This window comes from Garra rufa, chromosome 12, assembly GCF_049309525.1.
Source record: "Garra rufa chromosome 12, GarRuf1.0, whole genome shotgun sequence".
Lineage (NCBI taxonomy): Eukaryota > Metazoa > Chordata > Actinopteri > Cypriniformes > Cyprinidae > Garra > Garra rufa.
The window spans coordinates 39,682,194-39,709,119 of record NC_133372.1 but is presented as its reverse complement, the minus strand read 5'-3'; the positions used below and the strand labels follow the sequence as shown (position 1 = coordinate 39,709,119).

The following is a 26,926-nucleotide window of genomic DNA, read 5'->3' as shown; positions in this document are numbered from 1 at the left end:
TTGAAATGCACCCATAGCAGTATCCACAGTATCTACATTCACCAAAAAAATCATTACTCACCCTCATGTTCTGAACCCTTAAGAGCTTCGTTCATCATCGAAGATGTTTTTGATGAAAACCGAGAGCTTTCTGAGCCTGCATAAACAGCAAAGCAACTTGGCAACTTAGTACAACCCAAAACATGATAATAATTGAAATAATCAGAAAAATTTGCGGTTTGTTCGGCATGGTTTACGCTCAGTGCCGATTGATAATGCTTTGTGAAAACACCCTATTTTACCCCTTTTTTTAAGCACAGAAAAAACATAAGAGGCAGAAATCGCATCGGTTTACATAATCATACATTTCAGGCTAATTAATGCACTCTCAATCACATTGAAACTCCCAAAATGTAAAGCAATACTGCACGTGTTTGCCCAGCTGGTATGCATTTTATTTCAATAGTTTTTTTTGAAGGTAATACAGCAACAAATTTCACCAACAGTTCATTATGAAATCCTCTAGGCTCTGCACTCTCTCTGCTCCACAGCCAGACCGAACAAATCGACACTCTCGTCGTGTGCATAGGCGATTTCAGAGCTCCAACGAGCTGAAGAAAACTAAATGACGCGTTTGAGATGGCCGAGAACTCGGTTCTACATTTCAGACTTGCTGAACAGATTTAGTAAGCTGCGCGAGTGGATTTGTTGAGTTTGGTGGTGGAGTGCAGGTGTTCAGATGGGCCGTGTAAGGTGTGTGTGATGGTGGAGGGACAGGCGTTAGTTGGCTTTGGCACGCAGCTGCGCTCTCTTGCCCGTCACGGCCTGGAATCCGGTCTTGATGCTGGCGACGGAGCAGCGGGAGTGACACGTCTCACACTGCAGGAAATAAAGACGTGTGTCCTTCTGCAAGATTGTGTCAGGAGACCGACACGTGTGGCACGTCACATACTCCTCTGCAAGACAAAAACACATTGCATGGGTGGAAAAAACAAACAAACCTAAGCAATGCATATTAATAACTATACTATGCAATATTAATAAAATAGACATAGGAAAGTCTTTGTCAAAAGTTTGTAAAGTTTTTTACTGCATTTACCTGATCCAAGTACAGGAAAAAAACTGTAAAAAATTTAAATATTTTTTATTATTTAAAATAAATGTTTTCTATTAGAACGTATTATAAAATGTAATTTATTCCTGTGATTTCAAAGCTGAATATTTAGCATCATTACTCCAGTCACATGATCCTTCAGAAATCATTCTAATATTCTGATTTGCTGCTAAAAAAAAAAAAAGTTTAAAACGGCTATCTAGGTTTCTTTTTTGATTAGAAAGTTCAGAAAAACAACATTTATTCGAAATAGAATTCTTTTGTAACATCATAAATGTCTTTATCATCACTTTACTCAATTTAAAGCATCCTTCCTAAATAAAAATATTAATTTCTATTATTCTATTAAAAAATGTACTGACTTCAAGCTTTTGAATGGTATTTTGTATAATGTTACAAAAGCTTTTTATTTCAGATAAATTATGAATTTCAGATCTTTATTAAATGAAAACTCCTGTAAATAAATTACTCAACTGGTTTAAATATTAATAATCATAATAAAAGTTTCTTAAAGGGCAAATCAGCATTTTAGAATGATTTCTGAAGGATCATGTGACACTGAAGACTGGAGTAATGATGCTGAAAATTTAGCTTTGATCACAGGAATAAATTACATTTTAAAATATATTAAAATAGAAAGCAGTTATTTTAAATGCTAAAAGTATTTCATAACATTACTGCTTTTGCTCAAAATATATACAGACTTGGTGAGCAGAATAGACTTCTTTAAAAAACATTAACTTACTGTTCTGACTGCAAGTGTATACAAGTAAGAAAACTATTATTTTTTATTATTCAGTGAACCCCTAATGCCATGTAAATTTGCATAATACTGTGTTTAAGAACATTTTTAAACTTCACCAGTTAAACAGACACTCACTTATATATCTTCTTAAGACATTCTCTATCTGTTTCTGCTGGAATCTGCCTTTGATGACGAGCTGATTGTTTCCATCTATGGACCCGCTAAAAAAAAAAAACAGAGCAGAGGTTAGTGCATTTTCAAATGAAAAAAAAAAAAAACACTTCAGTACTTTAATAAAAAAAACAAAAAAAAAAACACCACCAATTAATTTCTATACTCTTTCCAAATTGCAAAGTTCCTGCTTCCAGCTACAGAAAGAAAAATGCTGCCCATGTATAAGACTGATGTCTTTCAAAACCAAAATATCCTTGAGGCAAAATCGACCGCTTTCCTTTCATGTGTCTTCTGAGATGCATGTAGGCGAACACAATGAGGTGCCGAAATGATGGTTGAGCACTGAAATCGTTCTGGTTATCTTTTAATAATGCCTTCTGAAAGCATCACAGGGTCAGTCGCTCCCTCTAGAGCCCTCTCTGATGCCTTTCTCAACTGATTCAGATTTCTCTGACATCATGTGAAACGCCTCCAGCTAAACCTGAAAATGAAGTGTTCTGGTGGAGGGTTTGAGTCGCACAGAGACGCTGAAAAAACAAGCCGACAACTTCCCAGGCACTGAGACGATATTTTGCGAGGTTAATGGTCACTCGATGAAGAAAAACAACTGTTGGTTGAGTGGGTCACCCCATAAAACAAAATAATAGTTCACTTACAATTATATATGGACAGGAGATCAGAATATGCTCTTTCCAAAAAAAGGCTTCTTGAAAAATGAAGCATTTAGCATTTCTTCAGCAAATAGTTACAATGTTAAAAAAAACATTTGTAATTTCAAAACACTCTCACGTACATCTCAAAAAAAGTAAGTATAATAACAGTCATAAAAAAATAATTGAGTTACTAAACTTACCTTGTGCCCAACTCAGCCAGCAAAAAGGCCAAAAGGTGTTTTGGTTGTCGATGCAACCTGAAACGAAGAAAAAAATCAAAGTTAATACAAAAGCAAAAGTTGCGTGTGCACTGTGCAAATATGCAATTGATTTATTTGCTGGCAGATACTGAGATGCCCAACAATCAATTTATTTTATGAATGCAATAAGGAGTGAACACTCAGAAATCCAACAACTTTTCCGTTCTTTAGAGCTAATCAAACTCAAAGTCAACACAAAACATTACGACTCTATAAAACAGCTTGACAACTTAAAAGTTTAGACTTACAGTTTGCAGATGTCTGTGAAGTTTACGAAGGAGGTCTTTTTTGTGCCGACCCTGACAACCTGAGGAGGCTTCATCACAAACTTTCTCTTCTCTCCTGCCACCATGTCTGGATTTTTTTCCCGCATGATGTTAAAGACTCTATTCAAAAGCTAAAATAATAATGATATTATTAATAAGAGCAGATGCAAGCAACCATTATCCTAAGGAACATAGTTGTACAAACTAAAATTAAGACACTACAACGATTATCTAGTTTCAAGTTTTCAATGGATTAAACATATTGCAATACAGAATCAAAAATATAGCTTTTACAGAATTTTAATAAAGGAATAGATGACCCAAAAATGAAAATATTTTGAGCAAAACAATATAATGGATCAGGGGAGGCATCAAAATTATTGAATGAGAAAAACATTTGTAGTACAAAAATAAAACAATGCCAATACTACAAAATATAACTTTAAAAATTCATTTTTTTTTTAAGAAACATAGTCCAGCAGTGACACTAGCAGGTAAAGTTACAGCAGGAGTCTTTCTCACCTCCCCTGAGCCCACTAAGTTTTAACAGATGTCGTAAAGCATGCCTTCAGTTTGTTAGGGGGTAATTGAGAGTGAATGGGGCAATGCCTCCATCGTGATACGATTGGATGACTGATTATGCTTGGCTGTGATTGGTTTATGCAATTAATCCTGCCTCGTGTTTGTGCATGTTCCGCATTCACAAATCAGCCTAAAAAAGTAAGTAAACAACCTCCAGACTTAGATATCACCACTTCGTTGTATCAAAAAAAAAAGAGTCAAGGCCACGAAAACGGGAGCTTTTAGGGGATTTTAGAAAAATTCAATACATAAAATAAATTGTTTAAATTGTTACTGGCCTGGGTTATTATTTTGGATAAATGTAAAATGCTTAAAAACACTAACTTGATGAGATTTATACTTGGCTTTAATAATATTGATTAAAATGTAGAGCTTTTAGTCGTGATTTATCGATTCAAAATAAAAGTTTGTTTACATACTATCTGTGTGTATGGTGTGTGTATATATATATATATATATATATATATACATACACAGAGAGAGAGAGAGAGAGAGAGAGAGAGAGAGAGAGAGAGAGAGAGAGAGAGAGAGAGAGAGAGAGAGAGAGAGAGAGAGAGAGAGAGAGAGAGAGAGAGAGAGAGAGAGAGAGAGAGAGAGAGAGAGAGAGAGAGAGAGAGAGAGAGAGAGAGAGAGAGACTTGTTTCTGAACAAGTTTTGTCAGACCTGGGCCCTGACTATTAATCCTAGCAAAACTAAAGTACTAACATTCCAGAAAAGACCCACATGTCAGGGAAAGAGATACAATTTCACCCTTGGTATGACCAAAATTGAATATGCCCCAAACTACACATACCTTGGGGTGAAAATAAGTGCAACTGGTAAGCTGAATTTGGCTGTGAATGAAATGAAGGAGAAAGCAAGAAGGGCCTTTTATGCCATCAAAAAATCTATCCAAATTGAAATACCAGTTAGAATCTGGCTCAAAATATTCCAATCAGTCATAGAACCTATTGCATTATATGGCAGTGAAGTATGGGGTCCTCTCCTAAATCACGAATTTGAAAAATGGGACAAAAATCCGATTGAAGTTCTGCATACTGAGTTCTGTAAGAGTATTCTCAGAGTACAGAGGAACACACCGAACAACGCATGCAGGGCAGAATTAGGCCAATACCCTCTACTAATGCGCATTGAGAAACGAGCCATTAAATTTTGGAAACACCTAAAAACGAGTGACCCCAACTCTTACCATTTTAAAGCCCTTAAAAACCATGAAGTGAACCCTGAAAAAAGTCCCCTGATTCAGATGCTCCTGAAGCTGCAAAAACACACTAACATAACTAACAACATCCAGAATCAGGAAAATGAAATATCCATTCACAAAATTCATCCCAACCAAATTATAAAAGCACACAAAGAAAATTATCTATCCTATTGGAATGAAACGACAGAAAAACAAAGTAAACTTGAATGTTATTTGGCCCTACATAGAGATTACGCAACTGCAGATTATCTGAGTACAGTGAAAAACTGTAAATTAAGAAGACAAATGACGAGGTACAGACTGAGCAATCATTCTCTGACTATAGAGACGGGCAGATATCGACAGCACTGGCTGCCCAAAGAGAGCCGCATCTGCCCATACTGTAATCATGGGGAAGTGGAGACAGAGCAACACTTCCTCACCAGCTGTCCTAACTACCAAGAAATTAGAACAAAATTTTATCCAAAATTTGAAACACTTTGCCCTGGCTTTAAAATGTTAAACAAGAAAACACAACTTCAATATTTATTAGGTGAAAAACAAGATTGTATCTTACTAGCAGCAAGATACATTGATGCCTGTCACAAAAAGAGGGAGGAGTCAACAAATCAGTGATGCACCCGCCACATACACACACGCACACCCAAACACACTCACACACACACACACACACACACACACACATCACATTGAATTTTAAATTGTTCATAGAATTCTAATGTGTTCATTATTTGTCCTGCTTTTTAAAAATGTATATACATGCATGTTTCTGTTGCATACATACCTGTTTTACATTCAATGTAAACACTCTGCTTTGGCAATACACTGTAATAATTGTCATGCCAATAAAGCACATATATTGAATTGAATTGAATTGAGAGAGAGAGATTAAAAAAAATAGTATTTGTATGTAAACATATAATTTATATTACATATACATATTTATATTATATATGTGACCCTGGACCACAAAACCAGTCTTAAGTAGCACAGGTATATTTGTAGCAATAGCCAAAAATACATTGTATGGGTCAAAATGATCGATTTTTCTTTTATGCCAAAAATCATTAGGATATTAAGTAAAGATCATGTTCCATGAAGATATTTTGTAAATTTTCTACCATAAATATATAAAAACTTGATTTTTGATTAGTAATATACATTGCTAAGAACTTCATTTGGACAACTTTTAAGGCGATTTTCTCAATATTTAGCAATATATCAATGGAAAGCTTATTTACTCAGCTTTCAGATGACACATGAATCTCAATTTTGACAAATTTACACTTATGACTGGTTTTGTGGTCCAGGGTCACATATACATATATCTAACATTTTCCCTTAATATATATATATGCGTTTTTATACATACATAATAAATATACACAGTACACATATATATAGTATGCAAACAAACTTATCACTAATACCAGCTAATGTCTCTATGATTTTTTTTCCCTAATATTCAACCATTGACTATAGCCATTCAACATTAGTTTAATTGAGAGCTGTCAATTTAAAATTTATTAGACTATAAAAAATAACTTCTAATTTAAGTTAACTTAAAACAATCTTCACATAATCCCATTATAATAAATAATAGCTACCTGTGCCCTTCCGCAAGAAAATATAGCCTAAAGTTACCAAACACTAAATTCTAAATGAAATAAAGATAAAGCTTAAAACTACAGAACTATTTTGTTCTTTGATTAACAGAGACCACAGCAGCTGGTTATTAGGCTATTTTGGCTGCTGTTACTTTAAAAGCTGCTGTTGCTGAACTTGACACAGATCTGAAAGTGCTTTAAATGTTACTCAAAATAAATAAACACTTACATGCAGTTTTAAGGCAGCCCTGCATTAATTGCGTTTAATATTTTTAATGCTTTAAACTGATAAAATGAATCACCTGCGTTAAACGCATTAATTTTGACACCACTAGTTACAACATCTAAATGATATATATGTTTCTTATAAGCATGCAGCTTTTCACTTCACAAGACTTGAATTGATGGACTGGAGTTGTGTGGAGTATTGTAATGTTTCATCAGCTGTTTGGACTCTCATTCTGACGGCACCCATTCGGTGCAGAGGATCCATTGGTGAGCAAGCGATGAAATGCTAAATTTCTCTGTTACAATGAACAAACAAACTCATCTACATCTCGGATCGCGTGAGTAAATTTATAATGAGTTTTTGATTTTGGATGAACTATTCCTTTAAATATACGGTGAATTATGCCTGTCATTACATAACACAATGGCAAAACAACTACCATGTCTGTTAAAAAAAAGAACAAACAAAAACACATATATATACACACACACACAAATGTATAAGCTATTGTTTAGAATGAAGACATCGCGTTTAAGTATTGTGACTTTCCGGTTGTCAAACATTACTGTAACATATCCACAGTTTACGTGACAAACTACACCTGTGTGAACTTGACGAGAACTGACTTCATACATCTAATAAATATCATCTTGAATCCAGCTGCAGTAATTCTAAACATGTCTGAGAAAAGACAAGTTAACAGAGAAAAGCTGCTCTGCCAACAAATGCACCAGATGGCAGCAGTTTCAGGCTCTTTATCAAGTTATCACCTGAAACAAGCGCATATGTTCTGCACGGGAAGCTTGGAAATAAACGTTCCCATTTACCTCATCATATGTGTAATCTCTCTCTGATCCTGCCCAGGCAGGGCCTGTTTGTGTGCTGAATGTGATGTCATCGATGTTTTTACTGTCTTCATCTTCGACACCTTTCCCACAAACAGCACAGAGTTAGATTGCCGAACTTTAATTTATAGTTATTTACAAAGAAACACCCAACTGAGGCACTTACCATCATCTTTGCTTTGACTGTCGGTGTCCTCTTTGCCTTTTCGCGATTTCTTCTTCTTAGCAGGCAGCATTAAGTCATCCTCCTCTTGTGTTTCTGACGGCTCTGTTTCGATCTTCAGCTCCTTTTGGAAAGTCGCAATTTATTTAGTAGAAGACGATGCATGACAATTGCTGTCAGTGGGTGTGTGATGATGCTGAACAGATCAGACTTCAAATGCAAAAAGAATCCGATGCATAGGCTCACATCATTTATTTTTCAAAGGAAACCAAGGCCACTGAAGTGTAACGCTTTCATGGTCAAAACATCTTTCAATGAAAATCCATTACGGCGATGAAAACAATCCAAAGTTTAACAACTGTGCATGTGCAAACAATCGACTGACCTTCATTCCTTCTTCAAGATCGGCATCAAAAATCTTATCTTTTTTAGACTTCTTTTTCTTCTTCTTCTGGTTGAAGAAGTTTAAGTCATCCAGGTCATCTGATGTTTCTGGAACATAAAATCAAATAAGCCACACTTACATTTTTTACATTTCAATAAACATTCAGTGTGCAAAGTAGAGCTGGGTAATGTATTGTATATTTGAAATAAATATTTATCAACAATATATTCTATAGTATTTGTTAATGCAAAATTGAACATTTGAATGTCACACTTTTTTTTAATACGGCTGTGGACCACGATTTTGAGGCCATATTTCTTTACACACTTTACATTCATTAATGCATTTCGGTGTTCATGAATTATAATCTGAATCATTTTCAAATGGAAACCAAGTAGATCTTTATCAAAAAGCTCTAACAAAATGTCTCTAGAACAGACAAAATTCCAATACGAGTACAAAAAAAAAACAAAAGTACTAAGACGGAAAAGCCTCTTAAATTACAAAAACTAAAACAGTGACAGAAATGTTTCTATTCATTCTGTTCTGTTCGTACATGTTTAATCCATGCTTTTTGAAGCACAGAGGCAATATAATCATCATATAGCATGCGCTTACATACAGACTGCAATTTATAATATACATACAGTGTTGGCCAAAAATTATTTTTTTGCTGTAGCGTGTTAGTAGGAAATATCGGTTTACATTTAAAAACATTCATTTTGCCATTACTTGTAAATAATCCAGTGAGATTTTTGTTTGCACAAGGACTCTGACAACAGCCAGCGCTCCACAAAGAGATCTGATCTCATAATCACCCAATCTGTCTGGAATGACATGAAGAAACAGAACAAACTGAGAGAAGACTAAATGCAAACAGCAAAAGACAGAAATAACTGACTAGTGTTCTAAGAATTTTGGCCGCCACTGTATAACATCTCGACTGTGTCCGATGTCTCAACATTCTGATTTAAGCACTAAATCCAGCAAAAATGTGAGCATAATCAGCAGTTTAAGCACTTATATCACTAGCTGCTTAGAACTAATAGAGATTGGCTGTCTTTCTGCATTTTATAATGGTATTTGCATACAGTTGGGCATCTCTGAACTTTTGAGCCACTTTTAGTCACCCTCAAAGCTGAATTTCTATTGAAATGATTTGAAAACACTCGCTCTGCTTCACTTGCTCGGCACCAGTGAACACACGCCATGAGAAATCATGCTTTCTGCGGTTTCGAAATTGCCCATTCTTGCAACATTTTAGTAAAATTAATTTTATTTTATTACAATTTTAAATTGCACAGTGCTAGTTAGATGGGAACTAGATTATCTAGGCCAGTTTCATACTGAAAAAACATTCTGAAAATTGAGTTTTTATTGAATTACTTTAAAAAAAAATTTTGCTGTTTATTACTATGCATTATAATACTGTTGCATAAAATAATAATTATGAAATAATAAAATAAAAAAGATTAAATGTTCAAGTTTGGAGTAATTTGTTGTTGTTACTGCAATTTATTTTTTTTATTGTATTGCATTGCAGTATTTTTTGGCCACTTAAAACTGCATTTAAACAAGATGAAATATACATAGTGTTATTTTCAATATATTATAGCATTTGTCTTAGAAAAATCTAAATGGCTGGTTGTAAAAAAAAAAGGGAAAATTTGGAATTAACTAGCCAGAAAAGCTATTTAACCAATGCAGAATACAATTGTGATGTGCTTTACCTTTCTTCCTCCCATCATCTTCATCAAACTCGAACTCTTTCTCCTCAGGCCCTTCAACCTCTGTCTCTTTTGTTTCTACCTGCTGGCCTTCATCTGCCTCTCCACCATCTTCCTCCAGCATGAAAGGCTTCTTCTTTTTCTTCTTCTTCTTGGTCATAGTGGGATCAAATATCATCTGGAAGAAGCATAGCATGACTTTAATAATGGATGACACTGAACAGAGGCTGTCAACGGACATCAAAAAGGTCAAAAAGCTTGAAAGCAATTATCGACTAATGAGATTAATCACAAGTAATCATCATTAAAGCTCTGTAAAAGATAATGTGAACCATAATTAGTTTCAAAAACACAAAACGCTAGAGATTTTGGTCCTAATTTGGATTGTACATTAAAAATAAATCAATTATCTGGAGTAGATAAACTCAAGATTTAATTTACAGCAATCATAAGAGTTTAAATGTTATTGTATAATGATGGCATAACTACATAAACATAATAATACTACAGTACTATGCCATATACAATGGTATTTACAAGGTACTCCAAGAATTTCATTGTACATTTCTACTTTGGGTACTTTTTGTGATACTGCTGCATTAAATAATCACCATGTATGTACAAGATTCTTCAAAAACAGCATGGTATGTGTCAAAATGTGTAGTAACGTAGTACAAAATGTCCAAAGAAACATTGTAGTACCACAGAAACAGTATTATCAAGGTATGTCTGCAATATGAAAAAAATAAAAAATAAATAAATAAAAACATAGTAGTACTACATTAAATGCCCCAAAATACGGTTATATCATAGTACTGGTCCAAAAAACAAAATAGCACCATGGTACTCGTCCCCAAGGTAACACCTTTGCAACGACCAAACAACCATAGTATTACTATGGTAATGTTCAAAGAACATAGTATCGTGTAAATCTCCATGGAAACACGTTTTGTCCATAAAACGGCAAGACAATTAGAAAAACATAAGCTGTTTACTATCTAACTAGCTGACAAATGACAAAAAGATCTAGAAACTAGCTGTGCACATGTTTCCTCACAGCCTTTTCTGGTAGGCCCAATTGTCCTTCTCTTTTGACTGCCTAAATCAATTAATATTAACAGATAATCTTGCTAAACAACGACTGTTCACTAACCTCGTCTCCTGACATGTTTTCGGCTTCTTGTGAAAACGCAGGAAGAAAAAATAAACGTTATTATAGGCTATTCTCAACGAACACTCTTCCTCGATATGCGCGTTGCTTGCTACAGGCCGGGCGGAGCTCCGTGCGCATGCGCGTTAGATTGCTAGGCGCGTTGCATGCTGGTTGTTGTAGTTTTGGTCTGGAAAACTACTAGGGACATTGTTTTCGCTTTAGCGTTTGTTACTCAATGTGTCTCAAATGTGTCTTTAATATTACCTCATTTAACTAATACAACTGTGGCGCAAAAATGTGATTTCTACTGCATCTCAGCAGGCATGTGTGATAGTGTTTACAGAACTTCCCCCAGTCCCTCTATATCACGTTTGATCAGATTTTTTGATCACCCTTTGTGCTGACAGAACCTTGAGGATGTTTGCATTAGCAACCAGATGTGCTGGAAGAAAAATTCTTGTGCGATACAATAAATCTTTGGAAATAATGCCCAAATAGGTTTCTAAAATGCATGGGTTGAGGAGGTGAAAACATTATGACTCTGGAGAGTTTTATATAGGCTACCCTCACGTTCTTTGAATCTATCCTATATAATATTCTGAAACCCTTCCTCCAGAGATAAACCAGACCTGGTGCTTTTTTCTTTATTCTTCATAATGGCTTCCAAACCATTTTATTCCTGTAATCTGTTTAAAATTGCATTGGGATTTCTGGCTCCCAGAAAGCTAAAACCCTTTCCTGCTTCCTCCTTTCTGCTCTGCTTTTTCATAACAATGTTATTTGCAGTATGTATGTCACTTCTTCCAATCTTAGTGCCAATAAATGTGAACTTTTCACTTTGTCACTCGTAAGATCAAATACAGCCCTGGGGGTTAATGGTCAGTTTGACCATGACTAATTTTCTTTCCATAATAGGCCTATAAATAGCAATAAAAACTACCACAGTACTTTTCTTAACACCTGTTTAACTGAAACGTTTCCTGATCCATGAGGTCATCGTGTGCACTGAAAGATTTCTAACACTGAAGGATATTTAATACAGGCAAGGGAGTGCCTCCTCAAAATACTGGATGAAAATCGCAGTATAAAAATAAAACAACGCCAATATTACATTGGATAACATTGAAAGTGTATAAATAACTCATAACTCATTTTTATATTAAGTTGGACCTTTTTTTGTTGTTTTTCCTATGTACCTGTTAATGACTTACAGGTGTGCGAAGGTGATTTTCATTTTATTTTTCTAAACACAATGCTTCGAGAGCTAGGGGTGAAAACTTTTTGAATTTGAAGATCAGGGTACTTTTTACTTATATTGTCTTCTGGGAAACATGCATGTATCCTCTGTAGCTTCTGAAGGGCAGTACTAAATGAAAGTAAAATATGATATTTAGACAAAATAACAAAAATGTACACATCTTCATTCTGTTCAAAAGTTTTCACCCCCGTCTCATAATGCATCGTTTTTCCTTCTGGAGCATCAGTGAATGTTTGAACCTTCTGTAATGGTTACATATGAGTCCCTCAGTTGTCCTCAGTGTGAAAAGATGGATTTTATAATCATACAGTAATTGTTGGAAAGGGTTCAAATACACAAAAATGCTGAAAAACAATAGAATTTGTGGGACCTGAAGGATTTTTCTAAAGAACAGTGAGCTGTTTAACTGGTCAGGACAAACAAGGGACACATGAACAACTGACTAAACAAACACAGTATTAAGAATCAAGTGTATGTAAACTTTTGAACAGTGGAGACTTTCATGTAAATATCTTACTCAAGTCAGTACTAAATAAAAAATAGCATGCATTCTATATGACCTCTTTTATTTTAGTAAAAGAATTAACATTTTGCAGATTCCGCATGGTGCATGTAAACTTTTGACTTTAAAACTTACTTAAATTTAAAGGCTTTAAACTCAGAACCTTTGCAAAAAAAAGTCCTATAATGGGGTGTTTAATGTTTGGTTTCAGTTGTGCAGTTTTAAGGCTTTAAGGTTTATGTCTCTGGAGTATCAAGTGTCACAACCATGGTCTCCCCTATGTAATATATCACAGAGAGTATTCACGCTACTAGAGGCCAGCAGTGGATCAGGAGAGTGTTCAGGGTATGTATAATTTACCTAAGGGGTGGAACACTGCTTATCTATGCATTCTCCATACTATATTTGCTCCGAGCAGCACGATTTTCAGTAAAAGCGCTGTTGCACTCTTACCACAAGACGTAAAAAGAATACATGTTCATCTGCTTAGGAAATAAGTAGTTTATGCATTTTTGAGCATGGGAGGGAAGAGAGAATTCCAGGCAAGAAAATCCAATATGTGCAGAAGGTAAACAATGTCTTATTCCTCCTCTCTGACTCTTCCTCTCTCTCGCTCTCTCTGTCTTAATTTGAGTTCTTTTCATGAAGGTTACATGAGGACCTCATTTAAATGCATATCTAGGTTATACATTCAGCTAAGCGCTTCACAAATTTGACATTATTGGTTTTCAGGGTTGTAAAATTACAAATAATGTTCTCGCACAGCCTGAGCCTTGTTTTCAGACTAGAAAAAGTACATATACACATCACTAATCAAAACACTGAAGCTTGGCCAAGAAGTCTTATTTTCATTATAGGCCCATTTCATGTTTATATGTATAACATTAGCACTGGTGAAGCTGAAAATATACACAGCGTCGCTGGCTTCGGGAATAGCGAGAAGTCGGCAAAACCTTAAATCAGGTAGACAGATTTGACAGATAGTGAACAGTGCTGCTATTTGGAGTCTGTGGGCACTTATTCACATGCCGGGCAGTCTTCCACTCATCTCAGAGACATACTGTTCTGTGATTTCTGAAACTGGATCGCAATAAGGCTTTGAAACTATGTTTGAAGCGATGTTGAAATCAAAGGTTTCTTTACCCATGGTATTACCAAACAACATAATAGCTTCAACTATATGCTGAAAATGGAAACACATGTAGAATCACTCATCACAGTTTATTAATATACTATGTCTTTTCTGTGATGTGGACATTTCTGTTTCATATACTTCACTTCATTTTCACAAATTATAACTATATATGCATATATATGAATCAGAAACTATGAATCAGAAACCTTGACATTTTTTATGAATGAAAATATAATTGTTGTAATAAATGAAGTAACCAATATAATACACTTTTTTATTTGAGATTTTCTTGATGTGTTTTTAGTATTGTAAGTCACATATTCTCATTGAAATATGAGATTTTGTAAAAAGACGTTTTAACTGTTTTCTTTTAGATAAAATTCAATTATGAAATAATCTCATGTTTCAGTGACAATATGTGACTAACAAAACTAAAAACACATTGATGAAATATAAAATGTAAAACTAAAAAATAAAATAAAACTGGAAAGTAAAGTATAATTGAAGTACATATATTTTATATTAGAATATTATATCTTTTGAAATCATGTGCAAAGCATATTTTCTGAATACAGAAATATTACATTTTAAACAGTCTATTGACCTAAAAGCCACAGTAGTGTTTTTATTGTGAAAACATATTTTATATGTTCAAAATGAATACTGCATGAAGAAAGGTGAAATGATTCAGCTCTAATGCCCTTTAAAATGTTCTATTATAAATGGCAAATTGTAAACAAATTCTGATCTCTAGTTGTAAACTCTAAATGGTCACATTTGTGATCATCTAAGATTTAATATGCAGCTAGAATCACTTTAAATAACCTCTTAGCGTTCCAACGCTCCACCCGCGGGACGTTTTGCATCGAGTTAAATTTTACAGAAACGCTAAGGGGATAAAGGACAAAAATTATCATTTAAAGCATTACAGAGAACAAAATATTTAAATAGATCGTATATGCTGCAAATCATTTGGTTCATATTAAATCACTGCATGTTTCAAACTATGTGCTCCAAACTTTGTTTTTCGGAGGAAGAGAATGATAGTTTTATAATGTCAAACTGACTATACAACCAGTTTATCACCTTAGCAATTTAGCACCAAGGTAACAAAACCTGAGACATTCGTGACTCACATGGCAAAATAGTCTGTAAGAAAAAAAGATTAGTTCAAAGCATGATCTCTCTCAAACAATAAAATAAAATTATACAAAGAAAAATCACTTGATGCCCAATGATGCATGCATTTTCACTGTATAGAAAAGTGTGTTTGACATTTTTACAAAAATATAATATCAAAATATCTTTAAAACAACACTAATTTACTTGAAAGGCATGACTGCATGACTATTAAGACTTGTTTTCAGACATAAAGCATTAGCAAATAGTATTTCTTGTTTTAAGCATTAATAGGTTAATACTTATATTTCAGTATCACTGATGCTATTATAGTTTTGTATCAATAATTAGAATATATTTATATTTTAGTTAGTTCTGGTCATTTTTGTCATTTTTTTAATAGCTCTATATAATTTTATTTCAGTTTTAGCTTTAGTTATTTTAGTACATCGAATTAAACAAAATTACAATGAGAAATGTTGCCCTTGGAACTAGCTGAAATAAAATAAATATACATTTTTATTTCATTTCAAGTAACAAAAATTGTTTCATGATTTCAGTTTAATAATTATAACAATAAACTAAACTAAATAGTATATTGTCTTTTAAAATTTTTAAAACAAGACATGTTTTTGGATGTCCAAAGTCCACTCCGCTCAAAGATCTGTCTTACAATTTAGAGGAGCCAAAACATGATTATGGTAATTGATGTAATTTGTACGAGATGTTAAAAACATTCAGCTTTTTTATATGTTTTTCCTCCTTTTAGAATCACTATTGGGTGGTTAGGTTTCAGCTTTTGTTGTTATGCTTTTTGTACAACCCATCCTTATGAATTCTGTGGAGCAGCCCAAAAGACAAAGCTGGAGACCATGTTAATGACTGAAAATGAGTGACTAAGAAACACATGCATTCTTAGCTTGTCCAGACCCTGTCAAGCCAGTCTTTACAACATCTCTTCATTCTGGACGATTCAAAGGTTTCCCGAAATCTCTCGAGAGCAATGTTCGGCATTCACTCGGTTGGCTTTTCCACATCCACATCCATGGCTTTGATTTTACAATCATCGTCCAAGTCTCTGGCAGCATCCAGAAGACCAAACGATGGATGTAATTACCTAATGTACTTGCATACTTTGGTGCTGAATATGTGAATGTAATGTCACCACTTTGAACCAGCCAAAAACCAAGAAAAAATCAAGACTGACATGATTGTTTCTTTGAAGCAGTTTTTTTAGATTTGATTTGTCACTTTAAAGCAAACATAAAACAGCATTCACAAGCCATTTTAGCTCAGTAATGTGACATTGTTCAGAAAAACAAGATATTTAACGATAATAAGGTACAAATCTGTCACTGTGGCAGTACCCTAACGTAAAAAAGCTCATCTTTGTACCTTATTTAATCTTTAATGTTACATATTAGCAGTGTTGGGGAAAGTTAGTTTTAAAAGTAATGCATTACAATATTGTGTTACTCCCTAAAAAAGTAACTAACGTTACTTTTTTATAGAAAACAACACACTGGAGTTGCTGAGCATGGCCTGTCTCATAACACTATCCACCTTTTTTTAATAGGGAAGTAAGCTGTTTTCAAGGTAATGTGTCTGGTAATGTGTTAGACTAGTAATTAAGATAATACATTAAAGTAACATGTGACCCAGGACCACAAAACCAGTCATAAGTGTCATTTTTCAAAATTTATACATATATAAACTTAGCTTCCCACTGATGTATGGTTTGTTAGGATAGGACAATATTTGGCTGAACTATTTGAAAATTTGAAATCTGAGGGTGCAAAAAAAAAATCTAAATATTGAGAAAAAAGCCTTTAAAGTGTTCTTGGCAATGTATATTACTAATCAAAAAATAGGTTTTGATATATTTACAGTAGGAAATTTACAAAATATCTTCATGGAACATAATCTTTACTTAATATCCTAATGATTTTTGGCACAGAAGAGAAATCAGTTTTGACCCATACAATGTATTTTTGGCTATTGCTACAAATATACCCGTGCTACTTAAGACTGGTTTTGTGGTCCAGGGTCACATATGGTAAGACACACCAGTTTGCAATATCAAGCAGCAAAACGAGCTATTTTTGTTCAGCTAAAAATAACTGGAAGTGGATGCCACTGGAAGCCAGACACATTAAAATCACAAATGGCCGAGCCCACTCTTATGGGAAAAATAGGATAACTAGAGCGCATTAGCAGGCTAAACCGTGAGTTACTGTCATTACAGTTAGTTACTACAGCTTACAGTTTGCTAGCTACCTATGGCTTGGTCATGTAAAAGCACATTACCTTGTGTTATGCCTGTGTAAATCTAATTAAGCTGCTAGAGGAAGCATCCACTCTTAGTGCACTCTTTAATATGCCAGAAGAACCATTTTTGGTTCCACAAAGAACCATTCAGTCAAAGGTCAAAACCAGTCAACCCAACTCTTTCTTACCATTTTATAATCTGAAGAACCTTCTTTTGCCATAAAGAACCTTTTGTGAAACATCATTTCAGATGTTAAAGGTTAAACAAGGTTCTTCTATGGCACCGTGAAGCACCTTTTTTTTGTGTATTAAATTGGAAGGTCAGCAGAAAAAACACTGATAAATAAAACAGAATTAAATACATAAAAAATAGGCTATTTTTGCTATTTAACATTTAATTATTGCAGGTTTTCATCATATTCTAAATTAGCATTTCACTGTTTTTATTCATCCTGAAGAATATCTGTTTTGGTCTAAATGAGATGAGTAAATGCATGTTCACATTTGTGAGGGATAAGACAATATTTAGCTGAGATACAACTATTTAAAAAATCTGGAATCTGAGGGTGCAAAAAAATCTAAATATTGAGAAAATAACCCTTAAAACCAAATTATGTACTTAGCAATGCATATTACTAATCAAAAATTTTCAAAATCAAAAGTTTTGATATATTAACAGTATGAAGTTTACGAAATATCTTCATGGAACATAATTTTTACTTAATATCCTAATGTTTTTTGGCACAAAATAAAAATCGATAATTTTGACCCATACAATGTATTTTTGGCTATTGCTACAAATGCTACTTTAAAACTAGTTTTGTGGTGCAGGGTCACATTTAGTCTAGAACTACTTCCGATTTCTCTCAAAGTAACTGGCGTTACTTATTTAAAAAAAAAATCTTGTGAATTAAAAATTAATGCATTACTTCACTAATCAATTGAAAAAAGTAATCTGATTGCGTAACCAGTGTTACTTGTAATATGTAACCCTCAACAGTCCATTTAAAAGTACATATTATTACCTTTTGAAATGGTACCACAGTTTGCTACCTTTCTTAATGACAATGTGCTAGGCATTTTATAGAAAACCTTGTCAAATTAATATTTTACATTCATTCCATTGCATTTATTGAGACATAGAAAGCAGTTGTGACGATCCAGGGGTCGTAACACGGAAACAGTGGGTGGGCTTTTCTATTGCAACCTAAAGCACATGGAATCAGCATTTTGTGTTTATTGCACAGCATTTAGTTCACATTGAATCTATTTGTAACATCTGGGCCTTTTTCTTTTGGAAGAATCCTTGGAAAACAATGTTTACCAGTACATGATTTTGTTATGAGCATTTGCTTTGAAGGTCAGAAGTCAGAAGTGAGAAGTCATTAAAAATGGTACACTAAAGAAAAAACAGGTTTCCTAAAAGCCAAATGTAAGTTGAAGTTCAGTGGGCAAACTTCAAGGCTCAGTAAAGTAATTATAGCGTCATCTGCTGGTCAAAATGCTCCTTAAAATATGTCACTCTTCATTTAGCATCCTGGTTTTGTGCAATTGTGCTGAAACAGTTGTTGAAGGTGTAATAAAATGCCTGCATGCATGCATCAAACCCATATCAAATAAACATCCAAATGCATGTTTCTTTGGTCATTTGTTCAGATGACCTTGTAACAATTACACCTGCCCTGAGAGCAAAAAACACCAAAGGAAATTCCTGTTGTTTTCTGTGTGTAATTATTATGTCATGTGCCTGCATCAGATCTGATGACATTTAAATCACAAATCAAAAACAGGCTCTAGTGTGTGGGTGAATATGGTTCACATTCCTACTTTTCAAAAAATAAAAATAACTCTCAGGGCTTTTTCTTTTTCTTACAAACACACACAGTGTTCCTAAAAAGTGTTTGGACACTTCATGTCTGGATGTCATTGCATTAGATAACAAAATATCAAAGCGGGATCTGTGGCATTTTCAGAACATTTTTGAGCAATTGGTGTTTTAGTAATTTATATATATATGTATATGCGACCATGGACCACAAATAATTTTTTTTAAATTGAGATGTATACATCATCTGAAAGCTGAATAAATAAGCTTTCCATTGATGTATGGTTTGTTACGATAGAGGATATATTTGGGCGAGATACAACTATTTGAATCTGACGGTGCAAAAAAATCAAAATATTGAGAAAATCGCCTTTAAAGTTGTCCAAATGAAGTTTTAGCAATGCATAAAACTATTCAACTATTCAAAAATTATTTTTTAAAAATATTTACAGTAGGATATTTACAAAATATCTTCATGGAACATGATCTTTACTTAATATCCTAATGATTTTGGCATAAAAGAAAAATCAATAATTTTGACCCATACGATGCATTTTTGGCTATATATATATATATATATATCAAAAGTGTGTTTTTGACATTCATCTCTAAGTGCGAAATATATTTTTGGACTGCTACACACACACACACACACACACACACACACACACTTGTTCTTTCTTTGTACACATACTTATCCTTCACCCTTTCTCTTTTTTTTTACGTCTGTCTCTCTCCCTCTGTCCTGTCTGGCCGTGTGGATCCGCCCCTGCTTAATTTTATCATTTCGCCCCTTTCTGAATTTCCTGACTACAAAAGTCTGTCTGACACTTCTCTCTCAGTCTCACCAGGGGAGCGGGGAATATCTCAAGCCAGCTACACAAAGCGAAAACAGGGGGCCCCATAACTCACCAGGACAGGTCAGTTTGTGAATTCCCAACACCGACTCCTGAAGATTACCATGGGTAGTTTCGCTTTTGAGTGCACCCTGAAAGAGGATATAAAGAAAACACGAGATTGTCAGAAAATCAGGAGGTTGAACATGGTGAGAAATGATGAATTGTGATCAAATGCCACTAGAAATACTCTAAACTGGAACTGTAGCTTTACTTGTGAAGTGTTTTGTGGGTGACTTTTTGTTGACCGTTGGAATTAACATTGAACTTACTGCACAGGAATATAACATTCATTCTTGTTTTCTTGGTACATGCTATTTGGCCTACTTCAAAAAAATGCTCCACTGCCGGCTGGAGAAGTGGTTTTGTGCAAAATCTAGAGGTTGTAATTTTAACTACTATTAAAACGCTCTTATAGATGTTTTCTTGTTTGTGTATTTTGTGTACGCGGACATAAAGGAATATTCTACACTTTTGTTTGCGTTATTAATATTAATCTGTGTATTTACACAGTGATTTGAGAATATTTTACCTTTCAAAAGCAAGTTCTCTCTATAGCTTTTTTCACTCTTAGGGGTTTAAAAAAGATCAAACGTCCAGTTTTGCAGCAAAACGTATGGCTAATTCTATATGTGTATGTGTTGTTATACTAAATCTGCAGCTTTTTGTTTTTGATGATTGTGTTTGAAACTGTTGCCTCATGCAGGGTGAAGTCCTAATATGAATCCGTCATTGTTGCTGTGCTGTGTGCTGCTCTGTTTAGCCTGCGGTGTTACGGTACACGCACACATGATCATGGAGGAACAATACAGCTCCAACCAAACAACCATCAGCTTACAAGCAAATAACCAAACAGATGCACCTTATGTACTCATAGTCGGTAAGGCTTCTTTCTCTTACAAAGAAACCATACAAAACTCAATCAAGAACAGTAAATAAAATCACTTAAAAATGGTGAGCAGAAACTTCTAGCCAAGTGCTAAGTTTTTATTTTTAATCAATAATTTTCCATTCCGCTTTACACTTCATGTTACTAAATGATGTATGTTTTCTCTTATCGAAGGGCTTTCAAAAACACCTAATAAGAACAAGAAAACGGAAAAGAAACCAAAAAAGGTTTGTAAAGTTGTCATATTCATTTATGGTGCTTTTAATACATTCGTATTAAAATTTATTTCAGTTAGAGTGTTTAATTATGTTTACGGTGATTTAAAATGTTTAAAACTAGTATGCTGATAATAAAAAATATGAATATGTGATCTTGGACCACAAAACCAGTCTTAAGTAGCATGGGTATATTAGTAGCAATAGCAAAAAATACATTGTATGGGTCAAAATGATACATTTTTCTTTTATGCCAAAAATCATTAGGATATTAAGTAAAGTGTTCCATGAAGATATTTTGTCAATTTCCTTAATTTTTGATTAGTAATATACATTGCTTAGAACTTCATTTGGACAACTTTAAAGGCGATTTTCTCAATATTTAGTTTTTTTGGCACCCTCAGCTTCCAGATATAATTAAAATGGTTGTATCTCGGCCAAATATTGTCCTATCCTAATAATCAATGGAAATCTTATTCATACAGCTTTTAGATGGTGTATAAATCTCAATTTTGAAAAATTGACACTTATGACTGGTTTTGTGGTCCAGGGTCACGTTTGTAGAAATAGCCAACAATACATTGTATGGGTGAAAATGATCACTTTTTCTTTTATGCCAAAAATCAAAAGGATATTAAGTAAAGATCATGTTCCATTAAGATCTTCCGTACATTTCCTACCGTAAATATATCAAACTTTAATTTTTAAATAGTAACATGCATTGCTAAAAACTTCATTTGGACAACTTCAATGGCGATTCTCTGTATTTTGAGAAAAAAATATGCTTAAAAGCTTATTTATTCAGCTTTGAGCTGATGTATAAATCTCAATTTAAAAAAAAATATACTCTTTATGACTGGTTTTGTGGTCCATGGTCACATATTAGTGTATAGACTAATATTGTTCCACATCTTTTATTCAAACTACAGCCTTGAATTAGTCTTAATCCATTTTAATAAATAATTTGATATTTACTAATCTAATATCTCTATTTAGGGAAATGTAGATGTATTAATAGCTGTATTAAGATTAGTATAGCATTCTATGGCGGAAAAAGTATTACATTTTAAATATTTTTGGTTTATTATGGACCGCTCGTTTGTTTCGCTAAGGCTAATTTCGTAGCTAGCAGTTTACACAATTAAATTCATTAAATTACACATTTCACACTTTTAAAATACGACAAAATCGATTGGTAATTACGTGATATTTGCGTGATATCTTTGTTTTCTTCACACACCACACGTCAGGCTCTTCTCTGGCACTTTTGTCTTCTTGGTGACCAAGTTTACACGAACTGTTGATGAAAGTTTATTTATAGAAACATTAGTTAAAATGATGCCCTGACCAGGCCGTATTTTGTTCTGAAATGTATCTAATTTTCGCAATAAATAGCCTAATGAATTGCTTCATGTTTTTTGAAACACATATGAACGTAAACCTTCATGCTGGTTTCAGAAATTCAGCAACAACCATGTGAAGAAACCTCCGCCCCCGCCGAACTGTATCCCGCTTTGGAGCAGCTGCAAGACGCCGAACGCGGTGTGCTGCGATCAGTGCGCTTTCTGCCACTGCCGCTTGTTCAAGACCGTCTGCTACTGCCGTATGGGATACCCGAAATGCTGAACAACACCGCCTCTGACAGGAGCCATCAGCCCCATGAAGGATGATGGGACAGTTCTGACCTTAAAGACTTGTTTATAAAACCCTGTGGGATTATGGCAACCGAATATCAATGCACTCCATCATATAATCGGAGAGTTCCTCACCAGATATACCTAAAGTTACTACTCGTCAGAAGCGCTCGGGAATAATGGAGAGCCAGCTGGGTGATTACCAAAGTACTTTAAATCACATTTAAATTAATTATTATAAATGTATATATTTTTTATAATGTTAATGGAAAATTTTTAACGTTTGTATTAACATTTTATGTTGTAAGCACTTTATGGAAAAAATGTTAGCTAAAGCATCCGGTTCTGACATGTAACCTGTTTGAGCTGCTATTAAGGAGAAAAGGGATTTGCCCCAAAAAAAAAACAGAAAGAAAGAAAGAAAGAAAGAAAGGAAAAATTACTATGACAACCACAGTTGCAGCCAAATAGCTGTCGGTGTTTACTACAACCGGCAGCAGTCTCAACAACAAATAAAACAAAGCAAAAATATTATTTAATAAGACTATTTTAAACAGTTTTGGCAAACATGTCTGTATAATTTGGAAATACTGTGGTTGTTTTAGTAATTGTTTTAAACTAAAGGGGAATATTTTTTTGTTGAAAGACGAAGTAAATAAGTAAATATAGTTCTTGGGACGATTTCAAAAATGTGTTTTTGTACATTCATGTATATATTTCGTGAAAATTGTAGATGAAATGACTATTGATTCAAGCTATGAATGACTCAAGACGAATATCCAATGCGCGGGAAAACGTTGCAGAATGTCATTTTAAAAATTAAAAAAATAACATTGTGAATTAAAATAATAAAGAATTAAGCGTAATTTGTCTGCTGAATTTTGATTTATGAAAAGGCTACTTGGTGCAGGGCTGTTTCTCAAAAATCAGCCAGTGAGTGATTACACATGGTATGCAGTTATAGGATTAAGGCAAAGTCCTTGTATGGAAACATGAAAGAAACTATACTTTGAAGTAGTCTATCCACTTTTTTTTTTTTTTAATGCGGAAGTAAGCTGTTTTCTGTGAATGTGCGAGACTTCCGCTTCATTAGCCGCGGTAGGGAAATAGCTAGAATAAGTGTGATAAACGGTTAAATTGTTTGTGTCTGTTTCTAAAAAAGAAAATACATTAAAATAAGATGGTAAGAAACACCATTTTGCAATATCACGAAGCAAAATGACAGTTTTGTTTTGTGCAGGTAAAAATAGCTGGAAGTGGATGACACCGGAAGCCAGACACGTTAAATTTAGGAATGGCCTTATGTGGTCCTATAGGAAGAATAAAAAAACTTTAAAAAACTTTATTATAATTCTCATTTGGTTATTATCACTTGTACATATGCTGTAAACATGCGTCTTTGGGAATTTGACCTAACATATCAAAGAGTTTTTTATTGTTTTTGAAATCAACATCAAGGAAAATGTTTATTTTGAGAACTTCAACATCTAAAGTGATATTAAGTCATTCATACACTGTAAAAAATTTGCTGTAGTTCTGCAGCTGGTTGCCAGTAACTTACTGTAGATTTTTAATTTATGTTATTTACTGGCAACAGTTTGTTCAAAGTTAAATGAACATTAAACATTAACAAGTCTTTGTCTTTACAGAATAAAACTATAAAATAACAACCTACTGCAAAGCATTCTGGGAACCAGAAACCTTCATCAAACTTTTTCGTTTTTTTTCCTTCAGATTTTGGTTCCCAGAATGCTTTGCATGAGGCTGTTATTTTAGTTTTATTCTGTAAAGATAAAGACTTGTTAATGTTTAATGTTCAATTAACTTTGAACAAACTGTTGCCAGTAAATAGCATAAATTAAAATCTACAGTAAATTACTGGCAACCAGCTGCCAGTAATACTGTAATTTCTACAGATTTTGTTTACAGTGTATAAACCATTACAAATGTAGTCTCTCATTTAATGAGGTTATAAAAACTGCATGCATAAGGAACAAATAAGCAAAAAAAAAAATGCCGTTTAAAGGTTGTAAATTAAATAAAACACGTCGCACCACTGAGTATACTAGCTTCCCGAAAGCATAACTATAATGAATCTATTTTAAAGGTGTTGCCTTGAAGACACCTGATTATGCAAAGCAAGATCAAAGCCTAGGGACACGAGTTCCAAACACCTCAATTATCGGTCTAACGCAGGTAATAAAACGTACATTCAAGCACACAGGTGACACTAAAGGCTCCAGACGCCACAGCTGGTTCGCATTGAAAAGGAAGCAATGGGTGAGAGAGGAGGAGAGGAAAAAGAAAAACTCAAGAAGATAGGGCCTTGTTATGTCTCTCAGGGGACACTTTGCAGGCATTATAGGGGTCCAGTACATCTAATGGCCTGCAGACTATTCCTTTACCCACAAACACTAACTACACTGTTTTACAGTTTCCAACTAATAAGCGCCAAATTCGATTGAAGCCATGTGTCTTTGAGGCAGCTTGAATTACCAAAGCATTGCTTATTTATGAAATAAACTAGTTTGGGTCCATTAGTTAATGTCTCAATGAGAGCAAATACTGATTTTATGGACGTGGGCCCAGTTCTTCTGCTATTTTTCATGGCTTCCCTCAAACGCTTTTTGTTGCCGACCGCACATTGCGGCCTCGTTTCTCATCGGGGAGTTGTCATTATTGTCACAAGTCTGTCAGTGGATGCCTGAGCATGATGTTTTTATCAAGGAATCGTTGCAGGACACAAGTGGAACGGTTTTAATTTCATATGTTTTGGCTTGTGATATTAAGATTATTTATGGGAAATGTCATAACTCAAATACTGTGAAGATTCTTGAAATCGATTCACGTTATTCTGTTTAACATCAGAATGGAAATATTGCACATCGAGATCTGTGACCCCAAATCCTAGTGCAATAAGTCATTTCAGGAGTACGCGAGATGGTTCGCTTTAAAAGGACAGCTCACTTTCTTTACAGCAAAAACAGAAGATTTTGAATGTCTGGGAAATTATTGGCTTTCACTAATTGGGGAAAAACCATAGTTACATATCAAAACACCTACAGATTGTTTTCCAGTAAAAGTCATGCATTCTCAGAAAAACATGAGAGTAAATAATGACACTATTGTCATTTTTGGGTGAACTATCTGTTTAAGTTCACATTAAAGCTGTTTTTTTGTTTTAAACAGCCACAAGAATGACTTTTCGTTGCCAAGAAGACCTGAAACAACAATTTGAAGAAACCACATAATTCTGACACTATTTTACAACAATTATGGAGTAATAAAAACTGACAAGTAAAAAAAAAAAAAGTGCATGTTCAAGTCAAAACCCCCCTTTTTTTAAACAAATGGTTGGCTACAATAATCATATTGTCCTTTTAATTCTCAAAACATTAGTTCACATTTAGTGAAGTGAATGTCCATGCAAAAGCCACCGCCATCATTTATATATCATTATAGCATTTATTAATATTTTACATAAATTATTATTTTTTTCATTATGAGTTTTTGATTTAGTAATTTCAATTATATCTAACTTATTCTTCAACGCACAAGTAAGCCTATAGACGAGACTTCTGATTCATTAGCTGCTAATAAACAATTTGGTCAGTTACCCGAATACACGGCCATATTGGCGATACTCGGATGTAAACAACAGCATGGATTGGACAGTTAATGTACTACTGAATACGCTGTTCTGCTCATGTATGCTGTCTAAACCAAGGAAAAAAATGTGTGGAAGCTGTTAAATCATACAGAGAAGGACTTATAAGTGGTAAAGATATGTACGAGCAATTTTAAGATATTAGCCTAATATTTCACCTACCTGACTGGAAATGATAAGAACAAACACACATGTTGTCAAGACTCTTGCTCTGGAAATCCTGGTTCAGTTTGGCCAACCATTTTGCGCTCTTCTTTAGTACCCTAAATGGTTTTCCAGGTTTGACCGATTAGTACAGCCCAAAACATGACCATTTGACCATTTTCAGCAGCAATAATCAGCAAAATATGTGAGTTTTGTACATTTAGTGCCGCCAATATGGCTAATTGATGACGCATCATGAAAACACTCTAAAACAGTGCAGTAAATGGT

General features: G+C 34.2%; 2 protein-coding genes across 2 annotated transcripts; one reads left to right on the top strand and one right to left on the bottom strand.

Moving 5' to 3' along the window:
- Positions 1–412: 412 nt before the first annotated feature.
- On the bottom strand, positions 413–11,219 carry eif2s2 (eukaryotic translation initiation factor 2, subunit 2 beta). Its single transcript, XM_073852447.1, has 9 exons — positions 11,087–11,219; positions 9,937–10,111; positions 8,207–8,313; positions 7,825–7,945; positions 7,641–7,741; positions 3,174–3,322; positions 2,866–2,922; positions 1,974–2,059; positions 413–935 (listed from the first exon to the last, which is right to left on the bottom strand). The coding sequence occupies exons 1-9, from the start codon at positions 11,099–11,101 to the stop codon at positions 760–762; spliced, it is 987 nt and encodes a 328-aa protein (XP_073708548.1). The 5' UTR covers positions 11,102–11,219; the 3' UTR covers positions 413–759.
- Positions 11,220–20,042: 8,823 nt separating this feature from the next.
- On the top strand, positions 20,043–23,693 carry asip1 (agouti signaling protein 1). Its single transcript, XM_073852446.1, is given in 5 exon segments — positions 20,043–20,220; positions 20,223–20,238; positions 20,853–20,969; positions 21,153–21,205; positions 22,652–23,693. Coding segments are annotated over 5 exon segments (420 nt in total). The 5' UTR covers positions 20,043–20,154; the 3' UTR covers positions 22,820–23,693.
- Positions 23,694–26,926: the final 3,233 nt, after the last annotated feature.